At 39.9% G+C, this 16,942-nt stretch overlaps 1 protein-coding gene across 9 annotated transcripts in view; it reads right to left on the bottom strand.

Annotated features, from left to right (window-relative positions):
• Positions 1–16,942, bottom strand: part of TNIK (TRAF2 and NCK interacting kinase) — a 400,335-nt gene that overhangs the window by 29,348 nt on the left and 354,045 nt on the right. For 6 of the 9 annotated variants that reach the window (XM_025284476.3, XM_025284780.3, XM_025284679.3 and 3 more), the window contains 3 exons: positions 16,571–16,594; positions 10,427–10,611; positions 2,099–2,228 (listed from right to left, as the gene is read on the bottom strand). In XM_025284476.3, coding sequence (XP_025140261.1) covers positions 2,099–2,228; positions 10,427–10,611; positions 16,571–16,594 — 339 coding nt within the window. The remainder of the gene's footprint in view (positions 1–2,098; positions 2,229–10,426; positions 10,612–16,570; positions 16,595–16,942) is intronic. The other 3 variants (XM_025284525.3, XM_025284714.3, XM_025284879.3) reach the window with 1 other exon arrangement.

Raw genomic sequence — 16,942 nt, 5'->3', positions numbered from 1 at the left:
TCCAAGCCAGGCTTCAGCAATATGTGAACCGTGAACTCCTGATGTTCAAGCTAGTTTTAGAAAAGGCAGAGGAACCAGAGATCAAATTGCCAACATTCGCTGGATCATCGAAAAAGCCAAGAGAGTTCCAGAAAAGCATCTATTTCTGCTTTATTGACTATGCCAAAGCCTTTGACTGTGTGGATCATAAGAAACTGTGGAAAATTCTGAAAGAGATGGGAATACCAGACCACCTGATCTGCCTCTTGTGAAACCTATATGCAGGTCAGGAAGAAACAGTTAGAACTGGACATGGAACAACAGACTGGTTCCAAATAGGAAAAGGAGTACATCAAGGCTGTATATTGTCACCCTCCTTATTTAACTTCTGTGCAGAGTACATCATGAGAAACGCTGGGCTGGAAGAAGTACAAGCTGGAATCAAGATTGCCAGGAGAAATATCAATAACCTCAGATATGGAGATGACACCACCCTTATGGCAGAAAGTGAAGAGGAACTAAAAAGCCTCTTGATGAGAGTGACAGAGGAGAGTGACAAAGTTGGCTTAAAGCTCAACATTCAGGAAACTAAGATCATGGCATCCGGCCCCATCACTTTATGGCAAATAGATGGGAAACAATGGAAACAGTGTCAGACTTTATTTTTGGGGGCTCCAAAATCAGTGCAGATGGTGACTGCAGCCATGAAATTAAAAGACGCTTACTCCTTGGAAGGAAAGTTGTGACCAACCTAGATAGCATACTGAAAAGCAGAGATATTACTTTGCCAACAAGGTCTGTCTAGTCAAGGCTATGGTTTTTCCAGTGGTCATGTATGGATGTGAGAGTTGGACTGTGAAGAAAGCTGAGCGCCGAAGAATTGTTGCTTTTGAACTGTGGTGTTGGAGAAGACTCTTGAGAGTCCCTTGGACTGCAAGGAGATCCAACCAGTCCATTCTGAAAGAGATCAGTCCTGGGTGTTCATTGGGAGGACTGATGCTGAAGCCGAAACTCCAATACTTTGGCCACCTCATGCGAAGAGTTGACTCCTTGGAAAAGACCCTGATGCTGGGAGGGATTAGGGGGAGGAGGAGAAGGGGACGACAGAGGATGAGATGGCTGGATGGCATCACTGACTTGATAGACATGAGTTTGAGTGAACTCCCAGAGTTGATGATGGACACGGAGGCCTGGCGTGCTGTGATTCATAGGGCCGCAAAGAGTTGGACATGACTGAGCGACTGAACTGAACTGAGGCAATTAGCTCATTGAATCCTCCCAATCATCTTGTGAGTCATTTACTATTAATTATGAAATTTTATAGATGACAAAACGGCTGTAGGGAGAGGTCAAGTAACTTTGCGCAGCGTCACCAGCCACTAATTTCCTTCTAAGAAAAGACCTGCTGATAAACTCACACAGTGATGATGGAGTGAAAAATGAGAAAAGATGGATCCTAACATGCCCAGGCCTTTCTGGTCAGCACAGATACAATGGGGAAGCACTGCACGCTGGAGGGGCAGGTGAAAGGAAATGTGTGACCCCCGCCCCTCCAAAATGATGCTCCTAGAGTTTAAAAAAGCAAAATTACTCAAAATGATAAGGTGCTTTTTTTTTTTTTTTTTTTTTAACGTACATCTGGTTATTTCTTTGTTCTTTCACCAGGACAGCTTAACAGTCTGGATAAGTCTTCATTTAACTGGATAAGATGATATCACCATTTTTGGAACCAGAGAGCATTTTCTACATAAAATGCACAAGGATAAAACCTGGAGTGGGATGAAGGAGGCACAGCAAGGCCACTGATGCTATCTGAATAACCATTCGTTTCTGTTTTCCTGTGCTAGGAAACATCTGGGTTTCCAAATGCTATATTCCAATTTGCATAGCTTCCACTGAAGAATCTGGACTAATGTGATTAAGTCACACTGCAAAAGCTCGGAAGGATGTGGGAAAGAAGGTGGACAATTAAAATTACTCAACCATTTAGAAACATGGGCCCTTCTCCCTCCCCCACCCTTCATTCCATAAAATACATGCTGTAAGCATCCTCTGTGAAAGTTCTAATATAAAAACCAATTAAGAAATATACTTCTATACAGTTTTTATACCAACTTACTTCTCTTATCATCAAGGTTCCTTCTCTTGAAATACTGCTGCCGAAAGTATCTGCGTGAGAGGTCTCCAGCCCGTGTGTGCCGACCATTCCCACATTGTACTGTTCAGCGCTCCCGGGGGCTCCTGTGGGTCTGAAATAGGAGGGAACAGTATTCATGACAGTGTATGCTTGAGAGTCCCTTGGACAGCAAGGAGATCAAACCAGTCAATCTTAAAGGAAATCAACCCTGAATATTCATTGGAAGGACTGATGCTGAAGCTCTAATGCTTTGGCTACCTGATGTGAAGAGTCAACTCATTGGAAAAGACCTTGAGGCTGGGAAAGATTGAAGGCAGGAGGAGAAGGGGATGACAGAGATGAGGTGGCTGGATGGCATCACTGACTCAATGGACATGAGTTTGAGCAAACTCCAGGAGATGGTGAAGGACAGGGAGGCCTGGCGTGCTGCAGTTCCTGGGGTCGCAAAGAGTCGGACATGATTTAGCAACTGAACAAACAAATGCTTGGGGAACATCTGTTTCCTACCCACGGTGATATATTTTATTGTAGTAAAGTAGATATAACATAAAATTTAAGTGTACAGCTCAGTGGCCTCAAGTACATTCCACTTTAATCTTTAATACTGCAAGGATGCTTGAACTGGGGTCCCACTTCCAGTGTCCCTTGTCTTCCTCCTAATGGTCCTCCTCTCTGCCTGTTAGCCAGCGTAAGTAACTGGGCTCTGCAAGATCTACCAGTCCTCCCTACTCCTCTCTGACCAGCGGACGCCCTAAATTTTGTACATGCTGTCTCCTCTACCTGGAAAGCTCTCTTCTACCCCGCGTGGCTGGTTCCCTATCATCCATCTGATTTCGTCTTAACCGATATTTTCCCGGAGAAGATGTCTCTCACCAGCCATCCACATCTTATCCCACCAGCTCCTCTTCTTGCTCTGCATCCTTTTTAATAGTCCTCATCATGATTTGCAATTCTAGATCTTTCTGACTCTTCCAATTTTCTTTTTTCTCATTAGAAAAGATGCTTGTGAGGGCAGAATTCTTGACTTTTTGCTCATCCCTAAATACCCAGTATCCAGCACAGAACTTAGCACAGCATAGGAGTATAAAAATAATCATTTGATAAGTAGGATTTACACTTTTTTATAGAGAATAAATATCTATGAAGAGCATTCTGGTGTACCAGGCATCCATTAATGAGGCTGTTTAACTCAAGAGCATCCAGTACTTTTAAAAATCTCTGTAATCACCTTACACTGTGGTATATTTATTTCAGTTTGTTTCTTGCCCTTCTATTTAAGATACAGTGGAAGAAGGGAATCGGATCTTGACATATGCTCTGAGAGCAGACACTGATGCTTGCTGTGGCCCCTGGCACAGACCAAAGCCCTGTGGGAAACCGAGGACAAGACAGGTGATGTGGGCACCTGCAGGACTTCAATTTTCAATGCTGGACCTATTGTGACCCTACTGTGCAGCTAACTCTCTTTTATACTGAGGCTGAATTCTGAATTAAATACATCTAGGTATGGGTTAGAATTAATGTGTTTGGGAAGAAATTTCAAAGAAGTATTTTTAATATTTCACTCCCAGGAAGGAGCTATTAATAGTGTTACAGAGATACGGAAAAAGAAATTGATGTAATGAATTCCTGGTATATTGCTAGATTGGTATATCAGAATAATTCGCATAACTATGATTTCTTTACTCATTTATTTGAAAATCTGTTTTATCTTGTATTTTTTCTTAGCACCTTTAAATTCTTTTTTGGGACAAGATGATATAAGACAAGTAAGTCAGTAAATTAAGCATTTATCAAGAGCCAAAGCTTCCTAGGAAGGGAGGCACTTTCCTTTGTCACTAATGCATCCTTTGCCACAGTCAGATGCTAGACTGGCCTGGTGGCCACCACCAGCTTGACACCATACAACCAAGTTCTCCATCACCATTAGAGTCCCACCTGAGTTCAAATATTAAGGATATTTTGCCTCCACTTATCTTCTTTATTCTGATGTTCTGATTCTGAAAAGTGAAAGTGAACTCAGTTGTGTCCAACTCTTTGCGACCCCATGGACTGTAGTCTACCAGGCTCCTCCGTCCATGGGATTTTCTAGGCAAGAATACTAGAGGGGGTTGCGATTTCCTTCTCCAGGAGGTGTTCCCAACCCAGGGATTGAACCCCGGTCTCCCGCATTGTAGGCAGACGCTTTATCATCTGAGCCACCAGGGAAGTCCAAACATTTTAATCAGAAATATCTCAATATGGATGAATTTTCATGAAAAAAGTATTTCCTAGGGCTCTTTCCAGTAAGACAATTCCTTACTTAATTTTTTACATATCTCAGTTAAACTCTTCCCCAATTTTTGCATTTTCATCATAATTTTAGTAAAATTGCCATCACTGGTTCCAACTCTTTTCTATGCAGATATTATGGCAAAGATATGATACACCAATCAGCTTCTTTGTCTGCATAATCTTTCCAAAGCTTCTGTGGTCACTACTTCTAACAGGTCCAATTTTTCCTGGAACAGTTTAAAGATGAAAATTTTATTAAGATTTATCTGTCAATTTTCAATCAATAGCAAATTTCACAGTGTAGAGTGTTAACCACTGTCGGTTTTACATCTCATGGAATATTTTTCGGTGACTATTTCTTCCTGGGTTGATTTTATGAGCCAGGACTGCTTCATTTAATGATAAACTTTAATGTTGATCAGTTTGGGCTGTTTTAAATTTTATTCTACATTAGTTCTACTAGTACTATTCCTTATAAACTAAAGGATGCCAATATTTCCTCCTTAGTCAGTCTTCTAAAATGGTGATCAATTCCTCTTAAAACGGCTGTTCTATTGTGCAGGATATGTCTGCTGTATTGTCAATTTCTGTATACATCTGCTCATTCAGTGTGTCTTGTATTAATGGTCCACACCATTAATTTTTCTGTTAACATATAGTCTGATATAAGATCATGGCTTTTGATGATGAAAATTCACATAAATTTCTGTGTGCTCCAAAGCGCCTCTCTCTACATTAATTTTTAAAAGGCAAAGTGCAGCCTGTAGTTCATGTTTCAGGGACTGAAAACATTTTTAAATCGTAGAAGACTTCTTGCTGTGTCTGTCACTGTCAGTCACTTCCTTCTGTCCTTCTTACCCCCACCCCCGGCTGTCCTTTAAATTCTGTCCCTGTACATTTCTATTATTGCTCCAAGCTCCCAACTCTGCCACGTCAGTCTTTATCAACCCCTTAGAAATTCATTCATTCATTTAATGAATGATCTCTTTGACATTCATTTAATGTCTGATCTCTTCATAAGTTCCTCCTAAGATGCTACTGATCCCCAGTACTCTGCTTCACTCTACATAAACTGCTACAATGTTAATGATAGGGACAATGGAAAACTGCGTGGGAGAAGGGTGGGAGGCTAGAGGAATAACATGGACACCTACTATTTTCTTAATTTTTCTATAAATCAAAAATTGTTCTAAAAATACTTTACTATTAATAAAATAATTTTAAAAAGCAATGGTTTAAAAACACCGAGGCTCAAACAACTATAACAGCTTACAGTTAAAAAAAGATCCTCTGTTCTAACAATTATTTTTCTGATATAGAGTCTGGGTAGGAACAAGCAGTTGTCTGAATTTCTATAAAGACTGTAAAAAATAAAACACATCAACTAATTAGAAGGAAAACTATAGAAAATTTACTGTAATTAGGCCACATGTCTAGAACAATAATTTCCTCTAATTGGATTTGTCAAAGTGTTCCTGCAGGTATTGATTTAATTCAATTTCAATATACATTTATCAAACACCTGCTACATGAAAGGCCCTCAGTTTGGCACTGGGTAGTAGATATAAAAGCTGAAGAAGACACAATCCTGAAACTAAAGAGATTAGCATCTGGAAGAGCATAAAAACATGATGCAAATATTCCAAAGCAAGGCAGGATGTGAGAATGTGGTCATTCCAAGAAGAGGCGCAACACTGGGGAAGTGCAAGGCATTTGGAAACAAGAAGGTCAGTTTGGCTGCAGCATATGCTGTGTCATGGCCCCAGGAGTGCAAAGAACTCTTTGTTGTAAGGCGTTAGGCAGACAGCACATCCACAGTCACGCTTCTACAACAGTCCAGAGCCTCAGCACTGGACAGGAAGGCAGAGAGGATGGCAGGTGGGCTGGGGGCAGGGCACAACAATAGCCCGGGGGGTGAATGGGACCAGATCCACGGCTTTCTAGTGAGGATGGGAAAGAGGGGACATGAGACATGTGGCTTTCATTGTCCAGACTGCATTTTATGAGACTGTACAAAACTCAAGGGCTATGACAGACACAGATGGTCCTAATGATGAAGACTGCACTCCACATGTACATCTAAAGCATGAAATGGTACCTGAGTGAAAGCGAAAGTGAAAGTGAAAAATCGCTCCGTCGTGTCCAACTCTTTGTGACCCTATGGACTATACAGTTCATGGAATTCTCCAGGCCAGAATACTGGAGTGGGTACCATTTCCCTTCTTCAGGGGATCTTCCCAACCCAGGGATCAAACCCAGGTCTCCCGCATTGCAGGTGGCTTCTCTACCAGCTGAGCCACAAGGGAAGATGCTGATATAAATGGCTGTCTCTTCGGCTTGCTTGGGCTGATGCCAATCAGCTAACATGGCTATCATTCTTTCCTTCCTAGCTTATAATGCTTTTATTATTTTCCTGATTATAAAAATAGTGAGTGCTCACCACAAAACTGGCTTTCCTGGTGGCTCAGTGGTAGAGAATTTGCCTGCTAATGAAGGAGACTTGGGTTTGATCCCTGGATCGGGAAGATCTCCTGGAAAAGGAAATGGCAACCTACTTGCCTGGGAAATCCCATGGACAGAGGAGCCTGGTGGGCTACAGTCCATGGGGTTGCAAAAGAGTTGGACACGACTAAGTGACTAAATAGCAACAACATCATAAAACTGGGCATATATATGAGAATCCCTTACAGTAGTATAATCCAGTGTATGTGTGCTTACTAAGTTGCTTCAGTCATGTCCAACTCTTTTGTGATCCCCATGGACTGTAGCCCACCAGGTTCCTCTGTCCACGGGGTTATTGTGGCAAGAATACTGGAGTAGGTTGCCTTGCCCTCCTCCAGGGGATCTTCCTGACCTAGGGATCGAACCCATGTCTCTTATGTCTCCTGCACTGGTAGGCAGGTTCTTCACCACTAGTACCACCTGGGAAGCCCAGCTTAGTCTGGAGGTAACTGCTATTACAATTTCCCCTCACTCATTATTTTTCTAGGCTTGAGGCACTGGGAAATAGTGCAGTTGGTTAGTTATGGAACACAGTCTTTGTTATGTGCAGTCTTATAGGTTACATCACACACTACTAATATGAAGTCAATATTGTATATAGAAGTCACTGTTTTGCACATCAGTATCTACAGCTGCTTGTTCAAATGGTGGGGCTCCATTTCTGAAAAGCTCTTTAGTGTACACTTCATGGTAGTGAATTGTGTTGCAATAGATTTTAATTTTTTGCTCCAAAAATACACAGTATGAAATGTGAAGGTTTATCTTAAGAGTAGAAAATAAAAGTGATAAGAATGTGAGAAGCAGTCTACCTCAGAAATGTCTTACTCCTAAAGAAACAATGGATTTTTTAATAGTAAGAAGTTTTTTAAACATACAACTATTCATTCTACAGGAGAACACAGTGTATATATTTTATATTCAAGAAAATGTCTATATTTAGCAAATAAAATACACATACACACATCTGTATCCTGTTTTTTCTCTAAGTGTGTTTCACATATAGTTAACTATTTTAAGTGTTCTTTAATGGACAATTGTGTCAATTTGCCTAAAATTTACCAATTCTTCAAAAGCCCCATTAAGTTTTACCTTCACTACAAGCATTCAATGATAGCCTATTTATTACTTCTGAGGAATACAATAATAAATTCTCTAAATGCCTTTACCAGTATCTAGTCTGTTTTTCCAAATCACCTTGGTGAAACGATTTCTGTCAAACATGGCACCACCAACATCACTCCCCAGCTCAGGACACCTTCCATGGTTCCCTGCTGGCTACATGACCAAGTGCACACTTCTTGGTCTGGCTTCACTAGTCCAGACCTTTCCCCTTTACACCAGCTGTATTTCCACCAAACTTAACTTTCTGTGCCTTTACTTCAACTCTCCCGCTCGGCCTCTGCCCAAGCATCCTGCCTGGGGTCCTAATATCACTGCGTTTTCCTTTCCTCCTTGATGATAGTTATTTGTGTACACGTCTTTCCTCTGGATTAGGCTATAAATGCTTTAAAGCCAGGATATACAATTTCAGTTCAGCCCAGCAATGTGTATCCTGCACTCCATGAAGTGGCAGGTATACATAGAAGACACCGTGCAACACGGATGAGAGCATGGGCTCTGCCTCATGGACTAGGCTCTGATAGGTAATCTCTAAAGTGACAAGAGTATGCAGATAGCAGAGGAGGCATAGCACAGCAGGGTACATCTAGGCAATTTTAGAAAGATGGGTGTTTCTACCCACAAAGAGATGGGTTTGCCTCTAGAGATATGAGGATAAACACCATTAACAGCCTTACAAAATATGACAGGAGGCTTAAAAACCCAATCTCTACCAAGGTGGTCCTTGGTTATTCTTCCAACTATTTATACTACTCTGAAGTTTTCCATGTATAATTATGTCTCTCGCCTACTCTTTGTGACCACATGGACTGTAGCCCACCAGGCTCCTTTGTCCATGGGATTCTCCAGGCAAGAATACTTGAGTGGGTAGCCATTCTCTTCTCCAGGGGATCTTTCCAACCTAGGGACTGAACCTGGGTCTCCTGCATTGCAGGTGGATTCTTAACTGTCTGAGCTACCAGGAAAGCCCCAACTAGAACGTAAACTTTTGGAAAGCAGAATTCATGTACACGCTTCTTGAATGTCTCAAAGCCCTCTCAATACTTTGAATATCTCAAAGTATGGGGTCTAACATAGTGGACGTCTTATCAATCTTAAATCCACCCTCAGAGTTGTGTGTGCAGTGCTGAAAGGGAATTCAAAACATCTGGTAGAAGAATGAATCAATGCTGAGTCAAGACAAAAACTGAAAGGACCAGCATATTTTGCAGGAACGTTCTGGATTAGTGATTTTGCCTCTAGAACAATTTTATTTGCTATTAAAAAAGCAATTTAAAGTAATCTGTTTCCAAATGTCATATTTTAGCATACTTATGTCTGTCAATAATGGGGTAATCAGCAGTAAAATAACAAGTATGGATTTTTCAGCTACGATAATTGGATTTGTCTTTCAGAACTGCTTGTACGTCAGGATTGTTAATCAATGGATGACATTTCCAGCAGACTAGTTGGCCCTGTCTCTCCAGTCTCTGCTGAACAGGACAGTTATCTGTGACCTGAAATGGCATCTTCTCTACAGGGAATAAATGTGGTGTGATGATCAATGTAGTAGCTGAGCCAAAGAAATGGAAACGAAGAGGAATGAAGGTGGAAAAGTTAGCACCGCTCTTTATCAAAGTTATAGCAAACCCGAGCTGGGCGTCTTGTGTTTATTTGAGGGAGGAAACAAGAGACGTATGTGAGTGTGCTTGTATAAATGATTGTTTGAACTGGGCAAGTTAAGGGGAAGGGGAAGGGTTCTTTTGTAAAAGGATCCATTCCAGTGAGAAAAAGGGAGTCCCTCTTCACTAAAAAAAGAAACGAGAAGAAGGAAAGACTGCAAATACTAAGGGAAAGCTAGGTAGCTATAGATATCTATAAAAGAAGAGTGTATGTGGTGAAGTCAGACAGCAAAAAGGATCACATAAAAGAGACAATGGAGAAGATGAAGTAGAAAATCCCAACTGGAGTGTATTTAAGTCAAACTCTTGGAAGTTTCACTGTAGGCTTTTGCTGGGATGTTAACCCATGCTGCCTCCTGCATTCCACCCACCTTCGTGGTGGTGGTGATGGTGAAATATATGACTCATGTTATCAATGTTAACCTCGAAATGTTATTGCCTATAATTTCGCTCTTCAGTTTTAGGGTCTGACTATCAATATCATTTGCCCTGAGATGACAAGCACCAACAGAGCATCAGACAAGGGACAGTCAGCCTCACAACAGCCTAATAAAGTATATGCAATCCTTGAAACACTACATATTCTAAGTTACTATATCTAGGGAGAAGGGGTGAATGTAGAACAATGCTCTAAAAAGCATGTGAATCCCCAAAGTCAACTGATCCTGCCAGAGACCCATATTTCACATTTCTTGTCTTCTTGTTTTGGAAACCTAACTCCTCCTGGCCTACAATGAAAAAGCAGGTCTCTTACATCAGTCTGGGTATGTCGCTGACAGCCACCGTCCCGTCCTGGGTCTCACTCTCTCCATCTTCCTCCTCTTCATCACTGCTTTCTGACTCCTCACTGGAGGAGGAGTAATCTGTTACCTTCTTCAGTGGGCGGTTTGTTTCTTCAATCCGAAGTTCTCTTAATTCTTTGGCCAATGCCGTCAGATCCTACAAAAGAAGAGTGTGTCCAGCAGATATGACATAGATATGAGCAAAACACTATCTCTTAGCAAGCTTAAGCAACAAGAAAAAAAAAAAGTAAAAAAAAAAAAAAGCTCTCTATAGAACCATTACAAACATAGTTACTGCATGAAACCAAGAAAACGATGTTTGTAGCGTGGAGAGACTAGAAAAGAAAGATGAAATAAATTTATACTTTGTTTACAACCAATTGCTTGACTAGCCTGAGACTGCTGGGTTCTGAATCTGCACATGTATATATGTGTCTATGTGCTGTCTGTGTACACATATATACAGACTCTGGGTTCATCTTTTGGGAAGGTGAAGTTGGTCACCCACCCTCAGAGTTAATGGGAAAATACACAAGATTAGAAACAATTTCCCAGTATTTCAGGATCGCTGCCCAAGCCACAGTCATGGCCTCTTCCTCATTATGATTGCTACTGTACCAAAATCTAGCATCAGTCACAGAACAGAGCAATTCCCAAGGTTCCGGCTACTAAATGACTCATTTGGTGCGTCATCATTCCCTGGAGAGCCGAGGCACCATGTCAAAAAATGGCCCACCCCAAAGCCCAGGGCCACTGAAAGTGATAGCCACAGAGCTGAGTTAATCAAGAGGAACAACAAAATAAAACAACAAACAAACAAAAACAAACAGAAAAAGAATTCTTTTCTAGAATGATAGGTGTTTCAGTTTCTTTTGTTTTCAATTGCAATCAACTGGCAGAAATCCTGGCAAAGAATACAGAAATGAATGTGCAAATGCCAAAAGGAAGAGGTAAAATTTCAGTTTTCCATGAGTATGATGAAACCTTTAGCCTTATGGATGTGATGAGGTGGTATTTAGTCACCAGGCACATGGCAGGCAGTGTGCTGAAGATCTGACTACCTTTTAATTTACATGCTTTCAGAGCAATGCAGAGGGAAGCAGTTCTGCAAAAGCATGGCCGCTCTATTTACATGGGTTAAACTGCCCTTGGCACACAGCATGCACATGAAGAAAAAGCAATTTGACATCAGTCTTACCATTTCTCCCTATATTAGTGACCCATGTGGGAATCAGAGCATTCAGTGAGAGACAGGGGATTAGGGAGAAAGAAACTCGTTTGAAAATACTAAATCCCACAGTTTTCTTAAGGCCATATTCTCTCTTTATTTTAATCCAAAAATGTATTTGTCCAATTTGTCTGATGTAAGGTCAGAGTAATACAGATGATGTAAATAACATCTGATCATCTATCCTAGTAGGTTAAAAGAAAAACTGTGATAAATATGTGTAACTAAATTATAAATATAATTTTATTTTGAGAAGACAACAGATCATCCTGTTTCTTTACTGTTGCCTATATGTCAGGCATTGATATATTGGTTAAGACTAAGGGCAGAAGACGGTTCATGTTTTCATGGTCAAAATTCAGGAAGCTAAGTGAAGAATTTATTTCTAATTTCATAAAAATCAAAGGGACAGCAATGACAACTTCAACATTTGCTCTGTAGTCATTTGAATGGAAGCCCTTGGAAAAGGGAAGCTTCTGAAAATTCAAATTGTGCATTTTCTACACAAACATGCTCCCTGGGCTTTTACACACATGCATAGAGCCATGGCCTCACTCTCAGTGGAAATATTTATCCCATCCATGAAAATGAAAACAAAATTGTATTAAAAAGACTCAAAAGATGTTTGAATATAGTGTATACCATTAATGAGGAGAAAAATTATGGCATAGAATTTTATGTAAATTTATTATTGGTTTCTTTGGCAATGAGCCAAAATTCAAAACGCTAATATTCAGATTTCAGCTTTTTACCTCTTATTTCCTCTTAACAATTGCCAATGTTTACCTTTACCAAATTGAGGAGAAATGAAGGGTATTATACCCTTGAGCACACTGAGAAAATACAGTTTAGATATTTGTTAAGGCAATTAATGAAAAAGGACATTGTAATCCTCTAAACTAATAAAATAATAAAAAATCGGATAAATTTATTTTGTTCTCTGTTAGGACCCTGTTATGTCTCATCAAAGACTATATCTAGTATTTAAAATGTACTTATTAAAACTTTTTATTATAACTTAAAGAGAGAATATGGTTTAAAAGAGTTTATTTCTAATGTCAATAATTCTGAATAAAATATAATAATATTAACTTTTATTTATTTAAATTAATAATTCATTTTCCCCATGGGTTGGTTTTCCTTATTGCTGACATTTCAAAACAAGACAATTAAGATTTTAAAAAATCAAAACTATTTAGAAACATTTAGCTGGTCCAAAGCTCACTGATTTAAAGAAACTCTCAATTGTTAAAATGACCTAAATTTCTCCAAACACTGTATTTAGGAACACTTTAAAGCTCTGACATGCTTTATAATTTCACTTTTAATTAGAGTTTTTTTTTTGGTTTCTGTGTTATTAAAATGTTATCTTTCCTGAAGCATTACAAATAATTGCAATTTCCTTTTAAGTTTAATTGGTAATAGCATGGTGGGTGAGACATATATAAAAACCCCAAGGTAACAATAATGGGTAATTCGAAACTAACACTCCAGCCAAAAAAAATTTAATCTTCCATTGCCCATAGTCTATACGTTTAGTTGAAGATTTGTTCCTTATTCATCTATCCTGGAGAAACTTACAATAGTAAAGTTATAGGAAACAAACATGATCTAAAATTGACACCATTGGGTTCAGATCCATTTTCATACGTTTTATTTTCTGACAATACCCATTTTCTCCATGTAATGAGTTTTTGTGGTAATTTATTGCTTGACTGTCACAAGCCTGGAGCTAAAAAGTATTAAAAAAAGAGAAAAAGGGTGCTATTTACTATGAAAATATTTGAGAATATATAACTGAAAAAGAAATATGGCAAAATCATAAGTTTTCTGACTACAGAGTACAGATAGTTAAGGGGCTGTTACTGAAACGTTTCTTTTATGCAACACTTTTTAGAATCAATTTGGTATAATTTTTCTTTCAAAAAAGTTTACTTAATCTGACAGTTATGCATACTCTGCTTTAAAAGGTTCTCTTTTAGGTATCTTTTTAAAAACAATATAGTTTATGAAAATCAGTTCAATTTTTAAAACAATTAAAATAATAGTTAACATTTTTAAAGTTGGTCTTTTCTTTAAAATTTACTTATTTTTATTTTTGGCTGTGCTGACGCCTCGTTAGAGCCTGCAGGCTCTTTGTCGCCCTGAGGCATGTGGGATCTTCGTTCCCAGGGATAAAACCCACATCCTTTGCACTGGAAGGCAGATTCTCAATGACTGGACCACCAGGGAAGTCTCGGTCTTTTCTTTACATTTTAAAATAATTATTTCATTTTTAGGAAGTGTGAAGATATGACTTGGGGAGGTCACTTGTCAACAGTATCTTCAACTGGGGAAAAAAAGGTTTGGACGCCTGTTATCATTCCAGTTCTGTCCAATCTATATATGTGCTCTGCCAATTGGCAGATTTCTACATACTAACGAAAAAAATGCTGGTAAAGCCAGTGTTTGCTTTTGTATCTAATCTTCATGACATCTGTTTAATTGTGCTAAAGTGAAAAGAAATTTATTTTGGAAGGTGTATTCAATAATCAGACTACTCTGCACAATCTCATACTGCATTAGGAAGGAATGCCAAGTGAATGGACTCTCCCCCAGACTGACTTTTATAAGAACTCAAACCATTAAATTAGCAATAAGAAGCAATTATGTCCTTGGCATTTTCAGACTGCTCATTTCAATCTGGGGTTATCTAAATGGCACATCAGTCACTGGAGACTGGAGAAGCCATATCAAAACCTAGGAATGAAGACAGGAGAGAGAGTTAAGTTTTTTCCATTGTGGCACCACTGACATTTGGGGTGGATGATTCTCTGTCGCAGGTTATTTTCCTGTGCATTGTAGGATGCTTAGCAGCATCTTTCTGCTCTACACACAACATGCCAATAGCACTGCTTCCCATGTCCTTGTGACTTGTGACAATCAAAACTGACTCTCGTGTGTACTCAGTTGTGTCCGACTCTTTGCAACCCCACGTACTGTAGTCCACCAGGCTCCTCTGTCTATGGGATTTTTCAGACAAGAATACTGGAGTGGGTTGCCATTTCCTCCTCCAGGGAATGTTCCTGATTCAAGGATTTAACCCATGTCTCCTGCACTGGCAGGCAGATTCTTTACTGCTGAGACACCAGGGAAGGCCCCCAAACTGACTCTAGACTTTGCAAACGTCTCTTAAGAGGAGGGCAGCTGGGGGATAGTCATTCCTCGTTGAGGACCACCAGGTGATGTAGAACCAAGGAATCCCATATTTTCAGTGCTTGGGATCAGTGATACTCAAGGATAGAGTTAGAAGAATCACCTTGAGGGCTTTTCCCAATCATCTATCGCGCCAAGATTTTGGTGCACGGCTTACATCCTCTCAATTACTTATACCTCTGTTTCCTACCTCTCATCTCTGCCCAATGTGCTAGAGTATCCTGAAATAAATAAAGCAATTTTTAAAAGCCCAAAATAGCCTGGGTTAACCAGACGAAATCCATGAGAGTCCTTTCCCTCACGACAGCCACCTCCAAGCCAATTTCTGGACTCATAAGAGGAAACCTTGAGTTGTGCACACACACAACTATTTTATTGGTAGCCTGAGCACCAGAACTGTGTGGGAGAAGGTTGATAAAAGCTGTGATGATCCCTGTCTTTCTCTCTCTCATGAAGAGGAGGGGCAAGGCTGCAGCACAGAGCAATTCAAAACAATTCCCTTTTATCTTTCTATAAATGCACCCACAAACTGTGGACATGTGGAGTCTTATTCTTTTGCGAACAATAATTCTTAACTATGAAAACTTTCTAAGTCACTCTGAATGGGAAGGTGGTCATAATTCTGAAAAAGTGAGGCTTTTTGGTAAAGACCAGACATATAGAAACATGCTTTTCCCACCAAAATAGTCCCATGCCTCAGGCCTTGCCTTTACATAGTATTTCACACTTCAGAAAATGCTCTCGAACACACACGATCTTGCGGGAACCTAAACAATCTTGTGAGTGAGGCAAGGCAGGTGCTTTTATCCCCACTGTACAGATGAGGAAACTGTGACCCAGAGAGTTTTGAGATTGGCCCCACCAGTTATTTACTGCGGGAGCCAGAATTTGAATGCAGCTCGTTGACCCCAAAGCCAGTGCTTTTTCCATGTCATTTCACAAAAATGGTGCTCAGCAGAGTTCAGCCTGAAAGCCATAATGCTAGTCTTCAGATTTCATGCAATTAGACTCTTTGCAGAAGGCCTGTCTCTTTCAAAACAACTCCACTATGCTGTATTCATGCAGGTCTGAAAAAGAGCAGTGAGGCAGTCATCCTTCTTAGCAAGCTACCTAAGATCGGCAAAACCATATATTTTTCTAATAGAAAAATGTCTCCACCGATAAGGAAATAAAGTTACTTAACTGGTCAGGATTCATTAACTAAAGTTGATGTTGCTGCTGCTGCTGTAGTTAATGTCCCACAAAATTAATCTAACAATACCCAGTGACTCCTTGTTCACAAATCACACTCTATAAATTTGGATGGGCCTAGAAAAAGATGTCTCTTTTTTCTGTTAGTAAAATCACCATCCCCTAGCCAGGCTGGCGAGTGTAGGTGAAGAGCTCAGGATTTGCTACCGGAAGATATTAGAATGAGAAACTGCCGATATCAAAGCGCTAATGCATATCTTCAGCCAGACTGGAACACTGGAAAAGTGACATTTTGGCTTAGGAGGAAGGTCTCTGGAGGTTTAAATGGTGTCAGAGGCACGCAGGCTGGCTTTTGTGGGAGGGATTCTCCTCCCCGCAGATCGCTCTGAAGGAATGAAGTTTGAACTGCAATCCGATTGGCCACCTTTCTGAATATCAACCTCAGGAAGTCAGTTTATATTCACATCTTGTAAAAGCATGACCAAGAAAAGATAATACTAACCTCATCTATAGCTTTCTTATAGCTCTGAGATAAGAGGAACCCAATCCAGAAGAATCCACGGGAGGGAAAAAGACCAGAAGAAAGGCAGCAGGTTAAACACAAAACGGGAATGGTTAGTACGCAACTGATAAAGGCAAAGGGAAAGGAGAACCTCTGCCCAGAACGGTGTTAATTCCATTCATTGTTACCTTCACTGTACTTCCTTACTTTTAAAGGTAAAAACAACAAAATATCTTCCCATTCATTTCATAGAAAAGACTCTTGAAAAATTCAGATAAAACAAGTGGATAGTAAGTCATCCCAAATAAATTTCCAACTTTGAAATTTTAGCCTCCAAGCTCTTTTTTATTTCTTGAAGGCTATCTGGGGTCT

The sequence above is a fragment of the Bubalus bubalis genome, chromosome 1 (assembly GCF_019923935.1).
Source record: "Bubalus bubalis isolate 160015118507 breed Murrah chromosome 1, NDDB_SH_1, whole genome shotgun sequence".
In the NCBI taxonomy this organism is placed as follows: Eukaryota; Metazoa; Chordata; class Mammalia; order Artiodactyla; family Bovidae; genus Bubalus; species Bubalus bubalis.
Note: the sequence above shows the minus strand (reverse complement) of the source record. Positions and strands in the feature narration are given on the sequence as shown.